At 32.9% G+C, this 26,408-nt stretch overlaps 5 protein-coding genes across 5 annotated transcripts in view; 2 read left to right on the top strand and 3 right to left on the bottom strand.

Annotated features, from left to right (window-relative positions):
* Positions 1-1,756, bottom strand: part of Phum_PHUM335500 (BCL2/adenovirus E1B 19 kDa protein-interacting protein, putative) — a gene marked incomplete at both ends in the record, with an annotated part of 5,671 nt that extends 3,915 nt beyond the window's left edge. The window contains 2 exons of the mRNA XM_002427648.1: positions 552-729; positions 1,705-1,756. Of these exons, the coding sequence (XP_002427693.1) occupies positions 552-729; positions 1,705-1,756 (230 nt within the window). The remainder of the gene's footprint in view (positions 1-551; positions 730-1,704) is intronic.
* A 1,080-nt stretch (positions 1,757-2,836) lies between these two features.
* Positions 2,837-3,411, top strand: Phum_PHUM335490 (Polyadenylate-binding protein-interacting protein, putative; the record flags this gene model as incomplete). Its single annotated transcript, XM_002427647.1, has 2 exons — positions 2,837-3,217; positions 3,331-3,411. The coding sequence occupies 2 exons, from the start codon at positions 2,837-2,839 to the stop codon at positions 3,409-3,411; spliced, it is 462 nt and encodes a 153-aa protein (XP_002427692.1).
* Positions 3,412-4,543: 1,132 nt separating this feature from the next.
* Phum_PHUM335480 (medulloblastoma antigen MU-MB-50.4, putative) lies at positions 4,544-5,995 on the bottom strand (the record flags this gene model as incomplete). The annotated part of the gene is made up of 4 exons (XM_002427646.1): positions 4,544-4,827; positions 4,918-5,072; positions 5,292-5,504; positions 5,769-5,995. 4 exons carry the CDS (start codon positions 5,993-5,995, stop codon positions 4,544-4,546), a joined length of 879 nt encoding a protein of 292 aa, XP_002427691.1.
* Positions 5,996-6,428: 433 nt separating this feature from the next.
* Phum_PHUM335470 (uncharacterized protein) lies at positions 6,429-9,693 on the bottom strand (the record flags this gene model as incomplete). Its single annotated transcript, XM_002427645.1, has 8 exons — positions 6,429-7,334; positions 7,363-7,881; positions 7,958-8,112; positions 8,199-8,635; positions 8,709-8,818; positions 8,915-9,079; positions 9,225-9,397; positions 9,480-9,693. The coding sequence occupies 8 exons, from the start codon at positions 9,691-9,693 to the stop codon at positions 6,429-6,431; spliced, it is 2,679 nt and encodes an 892-aa protein (XP_002427690.1).
* A 1,164-nt stretch (positions 9,694-10,857) lies between these two features.
* Positions 10,858-26,195, top strand: Phum_PHUM335460 (uncharacterized protein; the record flags this gene model as incomplete). The annotated part of the gene is made up of 7 exons (XM_002427644.1): positions 10,858-11,125; positions 11,219-11,515; positions 11,635-17,425; positions 17,503-25,397; positions 25,503-25,633; positions 25,742-25,914; positions 25,988-26,195. The coding sequence occupies 7 exons, from the start codon at positions 10,858-10,860 to the stop codon at positions 26,193-26,195; spliced, it is 14,763 nt and encodes a 4,920-aa protein (XP_002427689.1).
* Positions 26,196-26,408: the final 213 nt, after the last annotated feature.

Raw genomic sequence — 26,408 nt, 5'->3', positions numbered from 1 at the left:
TTTTTTTTTTTTTTTTTTTCCTTTCTTTCTTTTTGTTTTATTATGTAACATCAGACTTTTATTGATAAGAAATTTTTTTTTTAAGTATTTGAGACAATGTTTTTATTTTAACCATAATAATAATAATAATAATAATAAATAAAAAAATTTGAAATTTATATATAATGAGATTTAATTAGAATTTTTTTTTTGTCTTTCGACTGATTTATTTTATTTTTATTTCTGTGTAATAACAATAATAATAATAATAATAAAAAATTAAAATGTATTTTGATAAGAGGATTAAATACAACTGTCAACACATTGAATTCATGCCAATAATTATTATTATTATTATTATTATTAATTTTTTTGTTTGTTGTCGAGGGTCAAGGATTTTAATGAACTACAGAATTGAAACCATATTGCTAATTTTTTTTGTTTTTTAATTTGCTTTTTTTTAAATAAAACTAAAGGTAATAACATTTTTTCACATGGAAAAAATGTTTTGATTAATAAAAAATTAATAATAATAATAATAATAATAATAATAATAATAATAAAATTATTACCTGTCTCTGGGACTGTCTCTTCTTGACGAAGCTAAAGAAACTCGAGCTGATGACTGATTGCTTTCCCTTTGTGCTTCTCTTAATAATCTTAAATATTCTTCTCCTGATGTAAAAGGCAAAGGTGTGACTCTATCTGGAGTAGAACCATTTCCTGTAGTGTTTAATTCTACCCAAGAATCTGAAAAAAAAAAAAAAAATTTTCTTTTAATATAATAAATCAATTAATATTCGTCTTTATTAAAAATAAATTTGTGCGCTTTGGAGTTCGGAATGATTTACTTTAAAATATTTTATATGATAAATTTATGAATTTAAAAGAGGAAAATTCATAACACAAAACATGATTAACTATATTAAATGAAATTCCATAAATTACAAATTTATTATTTTATTAAAGTTATAGATTCAAAAAAATTTTTTTTTTTTGAAGTTTCGAAAACAAAGTTGAATAATTCGACAAGGAAAAAAAAACTCGAAGTAAAATATTCATGCTAGTTTTTCTTTCGTTTTTTTGAATCAAAATTTTTAATAATTAATTTACATGATATAATTTATTTATAAATAAAAATTAATAATAAGTAAAAAAAAAAAAAAAAAAAAAAAATGATAATAATTTTGTATAATTTTATTTTGAATTATCTTTTCTTTGTACCAGATTATGTTTAATAATAAATTTTTTTTTTTTTTAATTCAAACAAAGAAAGAAAAGAAATCATTTCCTACCACTATTAATATTCATTTAAAATTTTTTTATTGATAATTTTTTAAGAATAAGGGGGAACTTTTCAAATAAATCAAGTTTAAGTTTTTTTTAAAAATAAATTTAATAGTATTTAAAATTTAATAAAAAATTTTTATTTTTTAAGGAAAATATTTAAAAAAAAAAAAAAAAAAAAAAGACAAGCTCGTTGTTTTTTTTTTTTTTTTTTTTTTTTTTAATGTTACACATACAAGTATAAATTTTTTTTTAAAAATTACGCAGTTAATAATAATTAAATAAAGGTATGAGAAAAATCTTTAAAAATAAAAAATAAAACATTTGTCAAGTGTAAACAAAGAGACATATATTCGACAAATTAATTATTTCAATGGACTACGTGACTTTTAACCTATCTCTCTCCTCCAAACACAGTATATCATATCATTCATTTACCTCCTAATATTTCATCCGTCAATTTATTATTTGATTTCGGAGAAGCGGACATATTGTTTATTAATAATTATCAACTAATTATATAACACGATGTTTTTAATATATTTTACACAATAAATAAACCAATGATGATTTCAAATAAAAAAAAAAAAAAAAACACTGGACAGTTATATGTTTAAAAAGTTGGAACGCAAAACAGACTAACACGTTTGTTTATGTGTTGTTTTAAACGTCAACATTAAGTGCGTCAAATTAAATAATCGACCAATAGAAATGATCATTTAAAAAAGTCAAATCAGAATCTTTTTCAAATCGAAATGAAAAATAAAATATCATTTATTATAAATAAATTATTAATTAATTTAAAAGAAAACAATTTTAGAAAAAATATATTTTTTTTAAAAAATGTTATTGAATTATATTTTCCCTTTACAAAACAAAATAATTTCTTTTTTTTTTTATTTAAAAAAAAAAAAATAATTATAATTAATTAAATATTAATTGTTAAGTTTTCCACTAGTAGCAGCACAATCGGTGTTTTCCAGATATTATTAATTGTGTGTTTTTTTTTTTAAAAAAACGATTTTTCTTGGAAAATATTTGTAAAAAAAAAAAAACAATTTTTAATTTCTGTAAAGTTTATATGAATTGTTGTTTTATTACTATTATTTACATAGGTAAAATTAAATTTTTCTAATTATTATTTAATTAATTTTAAATACTTAACGCTGACATATTTTTTGGTTTTTTTTTTTAACAAAGAATGGATGAACTAAATTCAAAATAAAGCAAGCGATTTTTTTTTTCTTTGTTTCCTTTTTTTTTTTTTTTTTCTTTCTTTCTTTCTTTCTTTCTTTCAAATAAATTATTAATAAATTTATCAATTTTTTTTTTTTTGTTAACTTATCGGTTTTGGTTTACAAATTAAAAAAAAAAATTTTAAATTCATTCTTTGTTTATTATTATTATTCGGGGTTTCTTACACATCGGTCTGGTTTGGGCTTGTTAAAATTTAAAAATAAATTTTTTAATAATACAAATAATCGTTTTTATTCCATGTTGTTTTGTATTTAAATAAAATATGTAATTATTTCTATTTAAAAAAATTATTTTTTTTAGAAGTGTAATGAAAATGAAGATTCCAAGTAGTGGAGGTTTGGGTAATGGTTATTACAATCATGAAATTAGCATAATATCATATTTATCTGATTCCGATTTGAGCGATGATTTGGATTCTCCAACCATTGATGGAGATTTTTCAGAATATATGTGGATGGAAAATGAAGAAGAATTCGATCAACAAGTTATGAAACAACTTGAAGAAGAAGCATTAATGGAACAATGTATAGAAGCCATGTTGGAAGAAGAGCCAGAGGTTTTTAATAATATACAAAATCAAGTTACAAATACATTGCTTCCGAATGTCGCCATAACTTGTCAATCGTGGAATACTGAAAATATAAACGGATCAAATATTGTTCAGGGTATGGGAAGTCTTTGTTTGAGAGATGATGTTGCAAAACAGGTAAATAAATTATTATTATTATTAATAATTCATGCATGAAAATAATAATAAAAAAATTTTCCTTTTTTTAAAAAACATAAATTAAACTCGTTATTTAATAGAGCACATTAAATCCGAATGCGAGAGAATTTATACCTCAACAGAGAACGACGCAAGCTGTATCAATCGAAGGAAAAGTTTAAATGTTAAATGATTTACTATTTGAATTATTTCTTCTGCTTCTTGGATGTGTGTGAATGATCTCACCACCATCGCATTATTTCTTATTATTCTTTATATTATATATATATATATATGGTGGTTTTTTTTTTCTCTCTCTCTATCTCTCTTTTTTTTTTATTTTTTTTTTTTTTTACACAAGAAAAATGATAACTAATTTATAAAATATGTGTGTAGTAATAATAATAATAAAATAAAATAAAATAAAAAATAAAAAAAAAAAAACTGAAAATACTCTCTAGAGACTTATTCTAATTAGAAAGTAAACAATTAAATTGCGCTTATATTTTACAAAAGCTTCATGATAAAAATTTAAAAAACGAAAAGTAAAAAAAAAAAAAAATGGCTGTATCCTTTTCATTTATTTGCTTCATATCATCAATTAATATAAATAAAACTTTTAACGAAAAAATCAAATTTCATTATGATAAACATTAATTTTATAACAATCCAATTGTGGATTATTTTAATGGCAATTTCAAACAAAGACAAAGTTCTAAACTTTTTTTTTTTTTAGTTCTGCTAACAAAATTTTAAGAGAATAATAATAATAATAATAATAATAATAATAAAATATTGTTTTATGAAATTTTATGGTAAAAATTAATCTTTCTAAAAAAAATATAAATAAACTTTGGTTTAGGTTACAGAGAAAGTTTTTATATATAACAAACTCGATTATATATACATACATAATCACTTTTTTATTTTATTTTTTATGTTTTCAATGGGATTTTAGCGACATGTAATTTAAAAAAATCTTAAAAAGACAAAAAAAAATTGATTTTTTTCTAGGCTTAACTACACTTTATAATATTTAGAAAAATATGCAAATAATATTTCATGTAATTTCAAAAACTATGGAACAATATTGATAAAATATAAAAAAAAAAAAAAAAGAGCACTTAAATAACTCTAACATACTTAAATTGTATATGCCATATTATCGGTTTGGACTGAATTGTATATAAATAAATAAATAAAAAAAAAAAAAAAAGAAAGTTTTGATGTTTTTTTTAAACCTTTTCTAACCTAAATATAAATTTGAATTATTTAAAATCATTAATTTTGTATGAAATGTTTTATCGTTGGGAGCTACAGTTTACTGGGATCTGTAAATCGAGATGTTAAAATATAAAAAACAGTTGGAAGAGGTACAAGAGCCAACATTGCCCAATGAAATTTTGTTTCTTTCAATTCTGTTACTGCTATTATACCGTAGGCATGAAATAACCAATGTCCAATTAAAACAACTACATTTCTAACATTAACCAATGTGTCAACTATTAAACTTATTATCGCCTGATCCTTTTTTTGGGCAAAATGTGTGGCGCTTGATATAAGAGAAATTATTATCACAATATATGGAAATGCATAATCTGGAAAATAATTTTTTCACTTTTGTCTCCTTATGGCTTTTTTACTTATACCAAACTAATGAGAAAATTTTTTTTTTTTTTTTTACTTACATATTATTCCACCGAAAACAGCTTGGAAAAATGCTAGAATGGGGTAGAAATATAATCCTGCATAAACTGACATTTTTCCATGTGGACAATATTTTGGCCTGATTAATATCATAACCACAGTTGCTATAGCATAAAATATAAAAACCATTGTGTACCTGAAAAGAAAAAAAAAAAAAGAAAAAATGCAATTAAAATGATATTTATAAGTAACAAATAAATATAATAATTTAAATTCATCATAATTATCATTTTATTGTTATTTATTATCATTATTATTATGAATAAGAGGTGAAATATAATTTTTTTGTCGCATGCAGTCAAATCGTCTTTCTTTTTGGGTTCGAAAGTTTTAAAAATTTTTCAATTCATCTTACAATGGATAAATGGCTTCTTGCGTACAATGCAATGTTTCTTCATAATTTGGAGATGGATTGTGAAATAATGAGTACCAATCTGATAAATATCTTGTTTTGCAAGATGTTATTTGAAAAGAGCCAGTAGGTTCAACTACTAATATCGTTGCTACTGCAGCTATACTGACTTCTACTAATGCCGAGAAATGAATTATCAAAACTTGTTTTGTGAGCCTGAAACAGTATCGAAAATTACATCACCAATCATGCACAATTTAAGAAGACTATAGTTTTGTTGTACTTTCAAAGTAAATTTACTTTTTTTTATAATTAATTTCAATTCAATAATTACTTTTTAATAAAAATTTAAATAAAAATAAATAACAGATAAACTGTCATAATAAATTATCATTAATTAAATTTTTTTTTTTAATTGCTTCAAGTGTTTGATTTTTCTCATTTATATTTTTAAATAATGATTAATAAAATATTTTATACCCTAATCTACGTTTTAATGCTAAAAAGTCGATTGCAAACCAGTGTAAAACTAATGCAACCAAAACCATAAATGCTAAATAAAGCCAATCGTAAAATTCAGGATGATCTGAACAGGGAACACATATTGACGTATTTGTTCTATATCCTCTGGGACAAGCACCACATTCGCTATAACTTCCATTTTCTAAAAGAGTTCGACCGCAATATAATCCAGGACACCGATCCATTCCTTTTTTTTAAAAATATAATTAAACTTTACATTTTACTGCACGATATAATTTTCTTTGAAACTGAAGCAGAAGACATTTTTTGAACGTACGCAAAAAGGCGGGAAAACGTATAATAAAGTCTTGGTTTTGTTACTCTATGCTTTTATTTGAAAAAATGAATACTGTTTGTTTATGGCTACTTAACGAATCCCTAACATGAATTTTAAATTACAGAAACAATTGTTTTTGAAAATTTTATGGGTTTTCATTGAATAAAACAATTATAACTCATGCATTTCTCGTTAATTCTACATTTATAGAAAAGCAATCAGTGATAATTTGCCAAAATATTAGGAATATAAAACATTTGAAGCAAAAATAAAATAAAAAAAATTAACTTTTACATTATTAATTATAATAATTAGTTAGTTTAGTACCAACCATTAATGTTTTATTCAACTAAGGACTCGTTAAAAGACTCTATGATATCTTCATCATCATCTCCACAAAGTTTTATGGTTTTTATTTCACTTTCATTTTCATCTAATTTTAATTTCGACAATGCTCTTGTTCTCGGTCTTCTCGATACGCTTAACCCCCCACTACTACTGGGTGTACTTTTCCCTCCTCCATCTTTAAACGGAGTGTTTTTTAACGATTCTAAACTTTCTGCTTTTTTAAGTAATTCCTCGGGTTCTTCAGATGAACTTTGACCCGTTTTAGATCTTAAAAAGTAACGTTTTTTAGAATCTCCCGTTTTACAATTTTCGTAACTGGTATCAACGGGACCGGGAGTTACACTTTTTTCACTATTGGAATCATCCGAAGCACTTTTTTCCCTTATCCTCCTTTTGCTTTTTCTTTTTTCACTTTGTCGAAGCGATTGTTCATTTTCCGCCGGAAGTTCTGGACTCCTTTTATTCACCACCTCGCATATTATAATGTCATCCTCTTCATCCACGCTAACGTTTTCCGGTTCGGACAATTTGCTGGATGATTGTGATCTTGATGATGAATTAGATGATGACACGTTCAAATCCCCAAATTGAGAAATTTTCATTTTTTTCGTTTTCGGTTCTTCTTCACCGTTTTCATCCATTAATTCTTTATTGGGTGAATCTTTTTCTCGGTGCAAGGATTTGTTTGTATTATTTGTACCATCTTCAATTTCACTCGTCGTACTATTTTCTTCGCCTTGTGGCATCACCAAAGGTAATTTACGAGGACTTTCTTTTAATTCTGGTTGTAAACAAACATTTTCATTATTTCCTTCTATTTCAATAACATCACCATTATTTTCTAACGGTTCTTTTCCACAACCAATTTCTTGAAATTTTTCTCTTTGATCATCATCCAACTTCGCCATTACTTTTTTCCATTTCAACATCACATTCTTCTCCCGGAATGGTTTCATCAACATTTTCAGGAACTCGAGAACGATCCTCCTTTTCTTTTTCCCTCTCTTGAACCTCCTCACAATTATCACCTCTTTCAATTTCTACTTCTTCGTCATTACCATTTTCTGATTCATTTTCGACTCCACCATCAACATCTTTCGCCATTAAATTAATCACTTTATTATTATTCTGTTTCTTTCGATTGTTTTCTTCGGAAATGAATATCAAACCGTTCGAATATTGTTGATGAATAACGGCTGTGATCGAGTTTAATGCAGACGAACAAAATGCAACGATTTCCAAACAATCGTCATTTTGCCCGTTTTTAAATAAACGTACGGCGTGGTGAATGGGTGGCGGCCATTTTGGTGATGGCTGAACGACGAGTTCTAATAAAACCGAATACAATTCTTTTCTACAATATGGTAAATAATAGGGTGGTAAAACTTCGACGAATGAACTATTTTGTATATTTATAAGCAATTTCAATATAGTTTCTTGCAAAAACTGAAACATAATAATAATAATAATAATAATAATATAAATTTCAGGTAAAAAAAAAAAAAAAAATTTGAACTCATACCTTTTGATCTTCCGGTTTTAAGAGAACGCCACAAAATTTAAGAAAATATTGGAGTGCCTTAAGAGCAGCATAACAAAGTGAACCATCTTCGAATATTTCAACTTTTAAATTAATTTTTTTCTTTTTATCCGGGTATTTTTGTTTTGATTTTTTCCCTGAAAAAAAGTAATAATAATAATAATAATAATAATAATAATTGAGAAAAATTAAAGAGAGAACGTTAATCGATTTAAACGAGTACCTTTTAACGTGATTGAATTTTTTTTACATTCAATATCTTTGATTATCTGAGATATGATCAAATTTGATATTTTATCGATTGAACTACCGCATTTTGTGGCAACTAACCAATTGCATAAAACATCATATGCAGATATTCTCAAACTGTTAAAAATGCTTTCGTTCAACGTTAAGAAATTAGTTTGCGTCCATTCTAATGTTTGTTTGATTAATTTGTAAATGAGGTACGAATATGGGAGTAACAAATTCCTACAAGTTGTTATTAAAGAATTTAATAAATTGAGGAGAGCATCGTGAATCTCTGGCAAAACATTTTTAAGAGAAATAATTGATGTTGTTTCATTTTTTCCTAAAACTGACGGATTGACAGCCAATCCTCTACAAACGAGTTCTAATATGTGATCCGTTGGAATGGATTTCAAAGTAGGATAACTACATCTGCAACATGAAAAAACTATTTAGTTATTTAGACATTTAAATATATAAGTAATCTTAATGATGTAAAACTTACAAGAGCATTGAATTGAGAACTTTGCAATGATTATATAACAAATTTGATAAGTATTGAAAAGATGGATGTTTATTTTCGCAGGCGTACTCAAATTTCTTCGTATCGTAAGTCTGGAAAAAACAAGAGATTTAAAAAGTACATTCAACAATGACAATTATAAATTATCCACATATTGAAAGTCTTAAGTATTAATTTAAAAATGGTACCTGCAGTTCTTCGATATCAACAAATAAATCATTTAATATCGAATGACAAATATAAATGTTAGAAGTGAATTGATTTTTCCAATTGTTTTGATAATTAATTCCATCATTTCCACCGCCTCCGAGGCTAGGTAACAAAGCTAAACAATCGGAAACATCACCAGATATCTTTTCATTTTTTTTCATTAAGTTTTCTAAATGCTTCTTAATGTTTTCCTTTTCGATCGGTGGGGGGAGGGAGGGAAAAAAAAATTCAAGATTACATTATAAAAAAAAACTAAATAATCACACCTTAAAGGAATAATAATTGTACCTGAGATGATCCGCAGGGACCTCTGTAATATAAAAAACAAATTTTAGCACAATTCCATCCATTTGGTAAATCACTAAAATGTTTAAAAAAATGATCGAAAAATCTATTCGATATAAAAAATGACACGCTTTTATTAAGCTCTGGAAACCTGTATGAAGTTTTTAAAAGCGTACCTGAAAATTAATTTCACACGAATTAAAAATAGGCATTTTTTTTTAAAACAAAAAAAAAAAAAATCAAAACAAATTTACTAACTTAGTAAATCTACAACGTAGTTAGCATTCTCGGAGGATGAATCAGTTTTACAACAATTTTGCATCCAACTGACACAATATTCGGAAAAATTATCATCAGAACAATTAGGTAAATAATCGATGAGAGATTGTAAACCTGAAAGTCTTGTCGATGATGAATTTAAATGAGAATTTATCAATTTTATATCGGAATCAATTGAATTATTATCATTCATCTGAAAATGAAAAATAATAATAATAATAATAATAATAATGACCACGCTGTTAAACGGTCGGTTTTAGAGGTTAAATTTTTTTTTTCCTTTTTTTTTTTTTAAATAAAATTTATCGTTAGATGATCGATTCACGAAGCATTTTTTTATAATGGGATTCTTTACATAAGTACAAGTAATAAACAATTTATAAATAAATTACAATAAAAAAGGAAAATTTAAATTTATTACAAGTGGAAAAATCAACTTTTTTTACCTTTTTAATTTAAAACAGAATAATAACAAGTTTAAAACTACAGAAAAAAGATTAATACGAAAATAAAATGAACGATTTTTTTAAAATTGTAATTTTAACGTAACGTTTAAAATGACTTTGAGAATGAAAAGAAAAAGAAATTAAATAATTTAAAATTTCTATTGTAATTACGTTATAACCGTTCCATTTTAAAAATTACTTTTACCAAGAGAGAGAGAGAGAGAGAGAGAACCTTTATTTAATCGAGAAGGCTGTGGATTTGTACAGTAATCGATAACATAAATATGAAATATTTTACTAAACATAAAATCAAAAACTTTTTTTTTTTTTATAATTAGTTTTTTTTTTTATTATTATTATTATTATTTTTTTTTTTTTTATGAATATAATAGAATCATGTAAAATAGTAAATGTTTTTATTATCGTTTAACATATATATTACAGTGTCATTTAATAGCAACCGGTATATATATTTATTAATAAAAATAATTTTCCCACATACATATCACCTTTTGTCAACATGATTAATTTTTATATGTCAAATAATAATAATAATAATAAATTTTTATTTGATGATTAATACAATTAAAATATTATCATTATTATTATTATTACTTTAAAATGGTTATTTTACACCACTTGTTAAAATTTAATGTTTTTAAATATAAAAAAATTTTTTTTTTTTTATTTATTGTAGGCCATATCATTTTTAAAAAATATATTGTTTAAATACAAAAAAAAAAAAGTATGAAAGTGAGTAGTTTTCCATTAAATAAAGTTATAATGAATGAATGATTGATTGATTGATTGATTGAATGAATGTTTTTCTGTTTGAAAAGGGTTTTTTTTTTTTTTTCTTCTTCTTTTAGATGCCTTTTTTAATACAGTATTAAATTATCTTGAAAATTAAAATGAATGTATTCAATGGTCAAAATGAAATCGAAGTTTACGATGGAGATTTTCCAGAAGCATCCTCATGGAATACTTCGTCCATTGAAAATTCTCTCAGTAATTTGGATATTAAAATGGACAGTAATTTTGCATGGTTGTTGTGTTCTTTGTTATCGGGAATAATTTGGGTCACATACATTAGTTATTATCATTCAAGGGTTTTGGGTTATATATTAACTAAAATATTAAATAGACATTTTATTGATAAAAATGGTTACATGAAAGTAGGTTAGTAAAATTTATTTTAATTATTATTCTTTCTTGAAAAAAAAATGCCTGAAATCTTGTGTTAAATTATTTGTTATTGATAAACAATTTCAGGTTCATTTACATGGAGTGTGTTAAGCGGAAAAATTATGTTTAGGGATATTATATATATGACAAATGATTACACTCTAAGGATTCAAGATGGCTGGTTGATATTCAGGTGGTGGAGGTCTTATGTTCCCAAACATTTGTCAGAAGATTTGTCTCATTCCGACACAAGATTATCAGTTTTACTAAATGGTTTCGAATTGCACATGTATAATAGAACAGATGTTTATGCTAATTTGGAAAGAATTTTCGGTTTAGAACCACAAATAAATACTAAAGACGAGTTTGATAATATTAAAGAAGGTATGTTTTCCCCCCCCCCCCTTGTTAATGTAAAGTACAGTTATTCTCGTTTTTAAGGTAAATGTAGCCTACATCTCCCGATTTAACATCCTGTTAAATTTGTCTCTTTATGTTTTTAGATAGGGAAACGGGAGTTTTGACCTCAAAGAATAACGAATCACCAAATTTAACGAATAATTCATGGAGGGATTTGTTTCCTGTGATCAAGTTGGACGTATCATCAGGTCGGTTGGTATTTGGAAATCGTTTAATTCCCACAACATTATCGGTGAATGTAGAAGAAGCTCATTTTGTTTATTCCATAAAACCGGCTGCATCTAAATTGGATTATTTTATGCATATATTAAAATGCGTAGCAGAAAATTTTAAAGTTATTTTAGCTCCGAGTCCGAAATACACAGGAATGATTGACGATCCGCCTCGTTATATGGGAGAAGGATTTGTTATTTTTTCATCAAATAAAGTCGATTTATATTATTACATGGACCAACCGGGTATCGTACCTGAAAAACCTGAAATGTTAGAATTGGCGAATGGCGATTTTGTTGAATCCGCTCCCCCCATTTGGGGTATCGATATCAAATGCGAAAAAGGTACGGATTTTAGTTACGGACCCTGGGCTGATAGACAACGAGAGCATTTGTTTAAATTTTTTTTTCCCAACAACTACCAACCGATGAGAGTGACAAAACCTGCTCGTCCGGGAGAACTAAGACAAGTTCAATCGTTTGATATTCGATTAAGCACTCAAAACGATGCAACGATCGACATTTTGTTTTCGAAAAATAAAGAAACGAATGCCGTACATATAAATATCGAACCTGGATCTTATTTGGAAATCACGCTACCTTGGGTTGTTCAGTCGGAGGGTTATTGGACCAAAATAACAGGTCAATTGTTACACGTCGAAGCATCTACCAGTTTACCTTATCGAACGCTGTTAGAAAGTGAAACGTTAGAATTTAACGTAAAGTGCCATTATCCGTTAAAATGGAACGATCATCAAGAGTTATTTTTCAGTTTTACCGGTTGTAAAACGACGGCTCATTTAATTTATGCTCACAAAGAATTTTTTCAAGATCTCATTAATGATTGGTCATCCAAGGCAGCTCCTGATCTTCTTTATTTCGTTCCCTATACCTGTAAAGTCAGTTGGGTTATGAAAGAATTTGAAATCATAACTTCTTGCAATAATTACAATTGGATCGATTGCTCTTCGCAGAATCAGGAAAACACTCACATCGCATTTTCCGGTGAACTATTCGACCTCTCTTTCGATCTTCCATTTTCCGAATTTTTACCTCAAGTAATTCCCCTCCGCTTCTGGATTCAAGGTGAAAGTGTGGATATGTCATTGTTCATTCCCGACGTTCAAACGAGCCGAGACATATTGTTTGCTTTGGACGAAAATGCAAAAATTTTAGATAGGGATGGAAATGTAACGACGACGAAAAAAAATTATGGGAAAAAATGGAGACGCGTTTGCCAAAGAAACTACGGATGGATAGACTGTTGGTCTGTGCCAATTATTGCTATCAGTATTAATTACGTTTTTCACCCTCAACCACCGTTGGGTCCCCCTCCTCAAGCGGATATCACGACTCCCGAAAAGGAAGAGATTTTATTGTCTCCCATGAGAATACCACGATATAGAAAACCTCAAGTTTTTCACTGGACTCAATCAAATAACGATGGTAAAAAATTTAATCCTTTAACTTTGGCTCCGGATAAAATCACCGTCGACCTCGAAATAGGTTCTTCGGTTCTTTTGGTGTACGGATCCTGGATTTTAAATTTTATACATTTGAAAGAGAATATATTTGGTGATTATCAAAAGTTTACCGACATGCAGCTACATAAGACTACTTCGACTGGTTCGACCGCGAAGGAAACTAATAAAAAAAATAATGATGATGGTAAGAAAGAAAATTTCGATTCTCGTCACTATCGACCGTTTGAAGTTGTCCTCTCTATTACCATGCACGACATTCAAGCTCATTTGATGAAAAACTGTACGGAAAAAGATCCGCCCTGTCCGATGATTTTATTAGAAAGATTCGGTTTGGAAATGAAAAAAAGCTACAGAGAAACTATACTTCAGGTCGTTTTATCGCCGAGTATCTTAATTATATCCGACACGTTCACTCGTCCCAACAAAGAATCCCACATCGGTCAAGGTCATCTAATGCTTTCCGGTTTGCAAATTCGTGGGCACGCCATGTTTAGCGACGAAGGTCGATCTTTAGATGAAGAAACAATAGAATACGCTTGGATGCTGGAAATCCAGCTGGGAAAATTGAGCGGGAAATTAACTTTGCCGCAACTTTATCATTTGGTATCGAGTCTGGAAACGTTGGTATTTCTCGTTCAAGATGACGAGAATACTTTAAAAAGTCCCGAAAGACCTCGAACGTGCATTCACGGAACGGACATAAATCCTTGCGTACATCAAGAAAGTAAAAAATTATATATTTGTCCCTCGACGGAAAATATAAAATATCGCATGACGAGAGTTTCCGTCGATGCCGTCGATTTGTTTTTAATAGAGAGTGGAACGGCCATTCATTTGTGGTTGTCACCCGTGAGAGTTTCTAATTGTAATTTACACGGACAAAGAATAAAATCTGGAGTGTCGGGACTTATTTCCTACATTCAAATCCGACAATTTATTTGCACCGGCTCAAATCATTCGAATCAAAGCAATACGAATACCAACACCAGCAGCAGCGGCGGTCGTTCTCAGTTGGGCATTATTAATAACAAGGGAAATATGGACGAATTGTGGCTTGAAATCGGTTCTGTAACATTTGGACCCCTGATATTCGAGGCAGCTTTATCATTGACCGCAGTCGAACAAGATCTTCAAACGATACAACAAAAGTTTTTAAAACTTCACGATGAGGAAACCAAAAGACTTTGGTTTTTATGGCCGCGAGAAGGGGTTGATGATAGCGTTGAAAGTTCCACGAGGAGGTGCGGATGTATCGGAGGCTGTGCTTTTTTCGGTTCCAACAGAAACGGTAAGAAATTTTTCAAGCCGAGTCAGCAGGATATTCAAGATGGAATAAATATCGCCGCGTTTCGGATAAACGAACCTCCGATTGATCCAGGTTTCGGACAAAGCATACTCCACGAAAATCAACTCGTATTTCACACAGCTCCCTACGATTCGTCGTGTCAAGCCGTCGTACAAGATTCTTATTTTCATCATAATAAAACCCCTCGATTTTCCTATCACAAAATACAGTCGAATGAACGGGTCGGCAAAGGTGGAATTTTCGGATATAGAAAAGTCGAACCGTGTAATTCGACGGCCGTGGATTCCGTTAACGTGTCACAAAGTCCCGTGGCTGATAAAAAAGTGATTAGACGTAGGTTTTCTTGCACGTCTGCCGGAAATTCTAAATCAGGTATAAAAGAAGTACCGTATTTTAGATTGATTGAAAGCAGGACGGGAAGTTTAAAACCCGTGAGAAGAGAACCCGAGAAATTAGTGCTCAAAGTGCCTGAATTAGATTCACAACCGAGAAACAGTGCATCCGATTCGAAATTGTCCGTCGATTATTTTCAACAGCCGACGGATAATTCAGAAAATTCGAGCAAATGGACCGACGCTCTTCATTCATTTTCAACGTCTCTCGAACTTGAAGATAATAAAATGGGGAGAACGTTTTCCATAACAAGCGAAAATCAATCCGAAGTGTTTTACTCGGCGGATGAAGAAGTGGTCGCGGCTAATTATTCCAGTTCGAAACATTCGATTTCGGATAATTTATCCAGCAAGAACGACGTCGAAATCGGACCCACGAAATCAAAATTTAATAGCGAATCTAATATTTTCCCACCCGGACTTTATTCCAAACCGAATCTTTCCCTATCCGGAAGCTCGAGTCGAGTTAGACTCATTAGTCATTCTAGCGAACATGAAATCAACACGCCTGAAAAAAAAAGTCAAACTCTATCGAAACCCGAATCCGATTTGGGTTTGTCTTTTATCGGCGACTCATCGTCCAGTCCGAGGTCCGTAGGGGGCGCTCCTGTTTTTCAAAGCCTCTTCGAAAGAAATTTAGGAGAAAAAATTTTAACGGACTCGGATACACCCTCGATATCAAGCACTTCGTTTATATCGGCCATATCGTCGCAGGAAGATAACGGTTTAGTGAATTTACACATGCAAATCAATAGACCCATCATCGAAGCTCCGCTTCTCATGTCCAGCTACATAAATCACTTGTCTCAACTCGGATGCGATAATTGGAATCAATGCACGGTCCCTTCCGGATGTGACGTGTATGCCATACCCGGAGCTCTCTTTCAAAAAACTCAAGATGGTTTACTCTTGTACAAGGGTGGAAAATACACTCCGAATTTCACGAAAATAAACGAAGGATTCACTTATTTGAAAATGATCAAAAGATGGAGCGAAGATCAAATTTCGAGTCCTCCGCTCTCGGCAAAAACTCCGACGACTCATCCGTACAATTGGGACTACACGAATTGGGATAAAAAGAGCGAGGAAGATAATGTCGTGTTGGAAGAAGAAATGTTATCCACGTCGTGCGAAACGGGAAGTCGAACGACGATAATAGTTAAATTTAAAGGAGATTTCGATATTATTTTGACTCCTTTGGTTCTCGAATCCCTTCAGAGATTCATAGACAGTTTGATTCCGACTGTTAGTTCTTTGCATGCACTCACTGTGATTAATCACCTTCACTTCGAATGCATAAAAAAGGTTAAAGACGCCAACATATTGAAAAAGGAAGAATTTTTAACGAATTTATCACCTCTCAGAACCGATACCATTATAAGGGACAACAGCAAAACCGTTAATTCCGTCGTGCAATCAAATTTATATCAAGAAAATATATGTTCTCAAACGCAGGGCGTGATAGCTTTGCCTAGAATAAATATCACTCTGTTGCAAGCATCCGTAGTCGAAGAATTGACACATTTTTCGGCTTTGGACAATATTCAAGATTTTGCTTGCGTGTCCATTTTTGCCGTGTCCATCAATACGGCAACCGTCAAATTTCATTTGGAAAAAAAAGCCAAAGAAATCATTCAAACTTTTGAGCGTCCCATTGTGACTCCTAGTCAAAAGAAAAATAGAATTTTAAGGGGTGCAAGACCTCTTTCCACGGGGGGCCAGTACGTACCTAAAGAGACAACTTTCGGCGATCCTGTTTACATCGAATCCTCCGAAAAGCAACAAAACGAAACAACCGTTATTCTTAATTTGGGTAAAATTCACGCACAACTAAGAAGACTTTCGAACGATTCCTCAATTTTGAAAGATGCTGTCGTCACTGCCATTCCAGTTCAGTATTCTAAAGTAATGTTTCTATGTAAAAAACTCTCGTCTCCTTTATCCCTCTCTAAGTCCAAGGAGTCTCCTGCAGAAATGAGTTTCGATGATAATATTTTTAACGACGATAAATTGGGTTTCATTATGTTTGAAACTGGGTTCGAGGGCGTTTCGATAAAAGTCGTAAAACAAGAACATTTCGAAAAGGAAGCAAAAGACACGGGAACGGATTCTTCCGAAAAGAAAGAAATAAAAAAAGAGTCTTACGAAAAGCTACAGCAACCTCTCGTGCCCGTTCACGTCAATCAACACGATTTACTATCGAATGCGATGAAGTTTTCAACTCGAACAGCAAATTCCCTAAATAATTTTATCGAAAGTAAAGCTTTGAAGAGTAAATCAATCAGTAAAGTTTTCGAAAGCAGCAACGCCAAAAATAGAAACGAAGAGAAAAGCAATAGTAGCGGAACGGCCATTAATACTGTAGAAAATTGTCAACAGCAATCAAATACGTCATCTTGCGTTATCGAATTGGCAACAATTTGGTTTAATTTTGCTGCTCCTCCGAGAACTCCCATTTCCCGAAAAATGAATTACACCAGGTACGGTAGATTTTCTCAAATTTTCTTTTTTAATTTCATTTTTCATTACTAAAATGAAGTTTTTCAATTCATTTCAGGTTGGATTGGAATCTTTTAAGCACGGCATCACCGGCTATTAATGCTTGGATGAATCCTAGCAGTCGATTTGCATCCAGATTACTACACATGTTTCGATGTTCCTATCGGCGCTCGTCTGGAGTTATTTCTTGTTTAATGGCGGAAGCTTTGGAAGTCCCAGAGATCCACATTCCGAAAAAAAGCAGATACGGACGTCTGACACCTCTGGCAAAAACATTACAAGAAGATCCATCCTGTCAATTATGCAGTGCCCTTCGAAAATACGTGTTACAAACTGATCTAACCGCAATAGAAGCCAACCTGACTGAAAATCATTTGCCCATGCTATCAACGCTAAGGCAAGGAGTTATAGTTTTAAGTCGGCAATGGAAAAATGTTTTGTACACGCCTTTGCTCTTGGATCACAATTACAAGACACGTCACCTAAAACCTTTGAACGTAACTTTTGCCATGTCCGAATCAGAAGACGATATCATTGCTACGGACGGAGAGAATTCTAATGAAGATAACGAAATTACGGACGAGTGTGCCGTTTTAATTAATACCGAGGGTAGATCTGTAATCAACAACTTTAGGGGATCGAAAAAAAATGGAGGTTTCAGTTCGAATACGGAACCGGATTCAAATTTTTTAACATCACCATTTTCTTCGTGTCAACAAGAGAAAAAAGGACAATTACCCCCTCCTCATATGCCTCCTTCATCTCGTGCCAGTATCGTATTTCCAATTTTAAATATGAATCATCCGTTTCCGTCGGAAAATAAATTTTCCATTCATGAATACAATCAAAATATACCGAAAGACGTTAAACAAGCGGAGCAAAAACTCGGTTCGAACGGAAGTTCTTATTCGAATGGAATACCGGGTAGCAATCATTCTTTGATTAGCTTGGAGTCTCATCCGACGGAAGATTTGTACGCTTGGATGGCTAAACAACAAGAATTTATGAAAGAAGAAATAAATTCAAATGTTAAAAATTCTGTTGATTCGAACGTTCACAATGAAGTAAGAGATAACATGCCGAGTCCACTCAGCGGATATAATTTTTATCCGGTTCATGATTCACTTTGCCTATTAGACGTTCACCTGATATTCGAACCGTTGTTATCTGCTCTCGGTGTGATGCCTCAGCAAATGATTAGAAACATGAAAAGTTCCTCTAACGCAGTGTTCGATACGTGGGGCTCTAATTTGTCGTTGGTGGCTGCAATGGAAGGCATGAGGGTTGATATTGTAGTGAGTGAAAATGGTAAACCGGGAGAAAGGAAAAGGAAAAAACTAAAGAATAACGGTGGAAAATTGGCAATGGATATATCTACAACAATGCCGGCGTTTATTTGCGAGCGGATAGGGGTAGAAGTGGACGTGAAAAAACTCGCAGACATGACCGTGGATGATTTAATTCAAAAACAAAACGTACTATACATTTCAAGAGGTCAATTGAAAAAGCACACTACGACAAAATTAAATTTCAGCATAAACATCCATTATATTTCCCAGCAAGTAAACATGCCTCTGCTCAGACTCTTGCACCAGATAAGCAGCATGTACCAAAACGTCAAAGATACGCAAATGGAATTGAAAGAGCAAAACCTCAAAGGAGCGCATCCGACAAGCATAACACTTTCCAAAGATCATAAAAACGAGTCTTCTTCTGCATCTGATCTCCAAGATCATTTCTCTACTTCTATCGTCGATCCAATCATAAAAACGAACATTTACACCGTGCACACATCAATGAGCAATCCCAAATCGACCCTTTCACCTTCCTCTTCTCTTTTGTCCAGACCGCAAACGTTGGCTCAAAAATTACGGTCGACGACAAAAAGTGTCAAAGGTTATATGAATTTAAGTGATACTGCAATAACTCCGATATTTCCGAACGCAGGCGAAGATAAATCAATCAAACCTCAGTGTTGGAAAACTCTTTATTTTTTACTAGACTTGTATGCCACCATGCCAGAAACTAAAACGATATCGCATAAATTTTCTGCCGCGCCAGACGTTCTGGACGGTCTTAAAAATAAAAAATTTGAAATAAAAACAAGCGATTTCGACATTGAAAAATGTTTTCAAGAACGCGTCAACGTAAGCGGATCCACTCCGATCCCGTCGGAAAAACCGAGAGAACTAAGTTTTTTTACCACGGGCGAACGAACAAAACTTGTTGTGTTCGGAGTTGCCAGAATTCATCGCACCAAACTTTTAGCCACTTTAAGCGGTTTAAAATTGGAAGCGGAAATAACGAATTTGCATTCGAGCGTCACGTGTCGAAAAAAAATGAAACCCGAAAGTCTAGAGTGTTCTCTCACGGGTCAAATAGGGCGAACGATGATTGTTTTACTTGAAGGAGTTGCTCCTAATCAACAAACGGTCGTTAAAGTAACGGTTGGAAAATCGCAAGCGCTTTATTCGAGTCTATCGAAAAAATCCAGAGACAAAAATTCAGGTTTACTAACGGTTGGAGCTATCAATATAGATATTCCTCAACACCCGGTCGTTTTGCACGGAATGATGACGAGAGGAAGTAAACAATTGTCTTCGACGCTTCAAGAATTGGGAGTTACGAGATCGAGTAGATTGATGCGGGGTACAACAATCGATGAAACGGATACGACGACCAATTATTCATTCAATAACTTTCAAATAAACGAACCCGTAAAAGATTTGGAAACGAAACCTTCGGCGACCTCGAGTTTTTTGGAACCGTTAGTAATGCAATTTTCTATTATTCTTCAAAGTTTGAGCATCACGGCAGCACTTTTACCATCCCTTCAAGCCCAGTACAAAATGGATCAAGTTAACAGCTCGGGAGTTACCGGAAGTAAAGCCAAATTTACCGTTGACCTGCCCAAGCATTCTTTAAGCTTCACCACGAAACTTCAAGTTGTCGAAGCAAACATTCCCTCTGAAGCAAGTATCGATTTGCCTAAAGTCCACGTTTCAGCCGAATACGTTCAAGATGGGAAAAATAGCGGGGATTCGAAATTGATCGACGGGGTTGTTTTAAGAGAAGGAAGTTATTTGAATGCGACGGCCGACATTGGAAAATTTGAACACTCTCTGACCACGGATCTTTTAAATCATTTAGTTTTCGTACAGAAGGTTTTCATGAAGGAAGTCAACGAGGTTCTTCAAAAAGTTTACGGAGGAGAAAAAGTCGTACCTTTGTGGCAAGAAGAAGACGATTCGAGTTCTTCGTATTTAAAAAAAATTTTATTTTCTTTAATAATTAGAATAAAAAGGATTCAATTGACGGCGACAACTCCTACCAATTCTGCCGTGAGATTAGAAACGGGGGCCGTTGAATTTCAATTATCCAATCGCGTGGAAAATGTGTCTGGATCCGCCGCACAGCCGAATCCTTACATGAAAATATTCGGCAAAGCTCAAGTCGATATAAATTTAAGTTTGGGCCAACTTTTGAAAAATGCAATTTTCGAAGAAGCCGAACCTGAATTTCAACAATATGCGTTTTTCAAAACCAGAGTCGGATTAAGGAACGCTTTTCAAGGGGAAATGATTCAGGGCGAAGACAAAGAGATTGTTTTAATTACCCTGAGAAGACCTTTGGTATACATACAACCCATGGCGGTGGACAAAGCAATATTGGTTTGGTTAAATTATAAGAACGCATACGATTATTGGAACGAACAACGCAGTAATTTAAATAAAGAAGTTCTCACGGCTACTCAACAAGTATTTGAAAAAGTACCCTTTAGTCAATTATCGAGCTCACCGTATTTAGGCACGCTGTTCTTGCAATTGACCGTCGATGATATGGGCATTTGCCTACCACTCCAACCTTTACCTCTTACTTCGTGGGGTTTGAATAGAACACTGTACGCTGAGCCAGAGTCTAGAGCTGCTGTTGTCATTACGCTTGAATCTACGAGTATTTCGGCTTGCAGTTCGGGGTCTCTTGTAAGCAAAGGTCGCTTCGTCGGCTTGTGCATACGTTTCGCCGACGATTTTGAATCTAGTTTAGATGATTGGAAGCCCGATATGAACGACTCGACAATTATGAACCTTTGCGTTGTATCAGAAGGCACTTATGAAGTTTGCAGTCGCACCACAACTCAAAAACAAGGCAAAGAAAATGCAAAGTGGTTTTTAAATGTACAATGGCAAATGGAGGGCGTAGACATTCACTTAGACGTGAACGTAGGAAAACAATTGTCGGCATTGGGTCACACGCTAACAATGCTGACCGGCTCTACGGAAGAAGAAGATTCGGCTACTTTAGATTACGATAGCGACGAACCCGATGGAATTAATATTTCTCTAGATAACGTTTCTCAAAAGCGGTACAGAAATGTCATCGGAAGCTTACCAAGGTTTATTTTCGATCCATCGATAGATTCGAAACATCGAACGAAGCTTATCGAAAAAGAAATGCTCGAGCAAGCCAAAATAATAAACGATTTACGGTCTTTGGGAGCATCTTACGGAACGATCGAACAAGAAGTAAAACGTTTGCAAGAACTTGAAGCTTTAGTTTACAAAGATTTCAGAAGGGATATGATTCAAAAGTTAAGACGTCAGAGTATGAGAACTTCCGCCATAAAAGATAAATTCGGTTTGAGTAAAAATTCAGCATCTATTAGATCCCGTTCATTTATAATTCCTTCGCCTACTCCAGAAAGCGCATTGGAAGCGGATGGAATGGGTGAAACAGGATCTGGTAGCGTTAAATCGGAAATATCATCCAATAGTTATGATACTCCGCCAAAATCCGGACCTTCTCGTTCGGCTTCGCTCCGAGTTCAAGAAGTAGGGAGTCCTCGTGTAACTTTTAACGAAATAAGAAACATTTGTAGACAATCTTCGTATCCCAGCGCTGATTCGGATATTAGTTTGCCTCTTGATTCCGAATGGGGAGAAGTGGATCACATATTTGTAGATGGAGAAAAAGTTCAGTTGCGTAAGAAATATTTAGATAACAGCTACGAAGGTTCGGACGGCTTAGATGACACTCCCACGACTTCAAGTCCGGTTCTTCCATCTCATTCTCCCGGCAATCAAAAACCTCAAGAGCCGAACATCGATTTCGAACTTGATGTAAAAGTTTTTATCAATAGTGGAAAATGCATGCTTCACACAAAAGATTTGGTTAGAGATGACGAATTGAAAATTTCCAATAGAATGAAAAAAGAAAGAAGTTGTTCTGGCGGCATGTTCGATTTCCCCCCGACCAGCCCGAATACAGCTCGCCGAAACAAAGAAAAACAAAGCGGTTCTTCTAGTAGATTAAGATTCGCACAGGGCAACACTGCACAAATCGTCGATTTAACTTTCTTTCACATACCGGGTTTAGACGTGAAAGTCCATTACGAATCCAAAATAGAAAACGAAGAAAATTCTTCACCTTATTTGTCGATGGAAGAAAGTTTGGCTTCTCCACTACAATACCGAAAATCAAGCAATAAAAAAGCGAGTTTATTTGCCTGGATAACACTTCAAAGCATTCCTCAAGAGACGATAATCAGTCCTCACATTCTTGATTTTCTAGAAAAAACTCTTGAACCTATACCATCTTCAACCGTACAAAATAAAGAAGTTTTCTCTTCTTCCGGGCACGCAATGTTTACCATGGACGGAGAATCGGCATGGGATGCTAATTTAACAACGAACAATTACGTTTACGCTTCTTTTCCGGTGGATGTGATGGTTTATTTTCACATGGAACCTTCGACTTTTAGATTTTCTTGCCTTCCCGTGTCTAGAGTAGAATGCATGCTACAATTACCTTCGCTTGATATAGTTTTTTCATCGAAACGAGCCGAAGAAGAATATCAAAATGAATTCGGAGAAAATTATTATAAAAATAATTCGAGTAATATTTTAGAATCCGGACTTCCACCGTTTGCGATCGGAGGTTTGAGTGTGACGGGTTGTCTCTCTAATTTTTCACTGCACATATTTCACCCCTACGGAGGTAGCAAGAAGTCTGGAATTAAAGAAGCTCAATGGTCGCCCTTAGCGGATAGCGAAAGAAAAGATTCGCTGTCCGTTAACGTTGAATTTGTCAAATTTCATTTGTCTAGAACGCGAAAGCTGAATTTTCAAACCGAACAACCGAGTAAAAGTTCTAAAACGTCAAATTTGGATCAAAGTCGCGCCACAATACGTTTTTCAACATTAGTAGACATTGGTTCGGCTTCATTTAAATACGACATGAGAAGGTTAACTGAGATTTTAGCCTTTCCGAAAGCCTGGTACAGACGAACAATTGTGAGAAGAATGTTTCTCGGAGAATTACATATCAGTTCTAATTACAGCGAAGAAGGAAACATTTCAAATTCAAGTTTAGAAGAAGAAGCAGCAGCAGCAGCGGCAGCAGGAGCTCTTTTACAAAAAGGTGAAAGTAGTAGCAGACACTTGATTGAAGGTAGCGGTCAACGTAACAGCACTTCCTCGAATAGATCACCCATGTCGAATAGAGATAAAGAAAATCTCAGACTGAATTTAAACGAACCTAATAAAAAATCTCGCGAAAACGAACGGAAAACAGTTTTGGATGGTTCATCGAATAATTTTTCCGATCAGAATTCAAGGTCTTCGTGGGAAACCCTTGTCTTATTTGCCGTCAATTTTACAAAGCTCAGAGTTCAAATGAACATGGGAAACGTTATGGGGAACGTTATGTGGCTGACGAAAGATTTTCATTCGGAAGGAAGGTTGTCGATCGACAGCACCGGACATAAAAACATGTACATCGGCTTGGGTTTAGGAGTTTGCAGCCTCGACGCAAAAGGCGGTATCGTCGGCGGAGCCTTAGATTTAAGCACAATCGATACATTTGTACATATTAAAGAAGATCCCGGTACGGAACCAGATCACACTCTCGGACTTCGACTTTTCGCACTAGAGGTTAGATTAGATTACATGGGTTCAGGAGTGCTCATGGCGAGAGTGAGTTCTTTAAACGTTACACTGAGGGACAAGTGGAAAATTCATAATTATAAAAATTCGGATTCGTTCTTGGCAACGAAACGACCTGCTATGATATTCGTTCACGGAGATTTAGGATGGGACCAATTGCAAATAATGATATCCAAATCGACGACGGCGGACATGTTAAAAATGTTTTACAAATTGGAAGAATTTTTTTCGCAGCAATTTCAAAGTAGCAAAAGAGTTTTTTCAAGTCTACAACCGAAAGCACAAGGAGGTGTCAACAGTTCGAGAAAAAAAACGAATAGGAAAAAACTTTACAGCACGGATTCCGGGACGATGCCGCAATGGTCTACTCAAGATCCGAATCATCACAGGCACTGGCAAAACGTTTTATCGTACATTTCCGGTTTTAAATTATCTACTTTTAACATTCCTCTACCGCTTACGGGTACCATATTGGGAGGAACTATGGAACTCCGCGGCTCCAACATATCACTAGCCTGTTTCCACGGTATTAATTTTAAAGCGAAATCTTGGGCACTTTTCTCGTTAAAAGAACCTTGCATATCGTTTGCGACGGAAGCGCAAGAAATTCAATCGGCGTCGAACGCGGAAAAAATGGACGTACACGTTTCGCAAACTCTAACGTTCAGTTTGGGAATGTCGTTAAAGCACCCCAACGCTCAACACACGAGCATGGCGACCATATGCAGAATGAGTAGAAACATAGCTTTTCCGCCTCAGTATAAAACGCTTCAAGAATGGTTCAATTACGCATTCGCGACGAGCGAAATAGATTCCGTGGAAAGGTTTCCTACTTTGGAACGAGAACGGGGCACGGACGAGTTATCGATAGACGATCAAAAGCGAAGTAGAACAAGTACAAAAGTACAAGATTTTAATCACACAAGAGAAGACATATTTGCACTTCCTGCAATGCAATTACATTTGAAAACGGAACATTTGCAATCGGTCGAAACTCCCGACAGTTCAGGTTAGAATCACGACATTGAATTTCTTTCCCTCTCCTTCCCCCCCCCCCGATCGTTTTAAAAAACCTTTTAAAATAAAAAAAAATAATAATAATAATACATTACAGATGAGAAAGCCGTGGTAGATTGCAGTTTCATAACGGAATTCGAAGATCACATATTCGTCACAATCGATGCGGAAGCTTTCTTTTTCCTTCACGACCTCATATCATCGTACCTTAAAGAAAAAGAAAAAGTGGTAAAAAATTAACATGACCGATTTGATTTTTATTAATCATTGATTATTTATTCGTTCACGACATCGTTATTATTATTATTTTAAAAAAAGGAATCGAATCATTTTCAGATAATATCCGTGCAAACGATTAAATGTCACAGTCCGGATTCGGATAAGAAAAGAGACAGCGTCGTCATCGAAGATGAGAAAAAAGAAAAGAAATCCCACGAAAGCGGTGACGTTTTTACAAAAGATTGGAGAACGTATAATTGCAAAACGTGGCATTTAGAACCCAAAGTCAAGTAAGTGATGGTGATGAGGATGAGGTTGAGGTTGAGGATGACATAAAGTAATTAAATTCGTTTTTTTGTACAGGTTGTGGTCGTGGGCCGGTAAAAGCATAGAACCCTACGGAGTGGATTACATATTGCAAAAATTAGGTTTTTCACACGCGAGAACAACCATTCCAAAATGGGTTCAAAGAGGTTTCATGGATCCTCTTGATAAAATATTAGCCGTTTTAATGCATCAAATGATAATGGCTGTAAAAGAAAATTCAACCGAATCAAATCGTAAAAGTTAGTTTTTTAACTAAAAAGGTAAATGTTCGATAGATCGATACATCGATCGATGGATCGATTCATTGTAAAAAAAAAAAAAATGTAAAAAAAAATCGAAATTTGTTAAATATTTTTGTTACGAATAAAATAAATTTCGTTATTTTAAAAAAAAAAAACAAATAAAAGTTGAATGAAAAGTTTTTTTAGTTTGTTTGTTTGTTAGTTTCTTGTTAAGA

This window comes from Pediculus humanus, genomic scaffold (assembly GCF_000006295.1).
Source record: "Pediculus humanus corporis 1103172107743 genomic scaffold, whole genome shotgun sequence".
Classification (NCBI taxonomy): domain Eukaryota; kingdom Metazoa; phylum Arthropoda; class Insecta; order Psocodea; family Pediculidae; genus Pediculus; species Pediculus humanus.
Note: the sequence above shows the minus strand (reverse complement) of the source record. Positions and strands in the feature narration are given on the sequence as shown.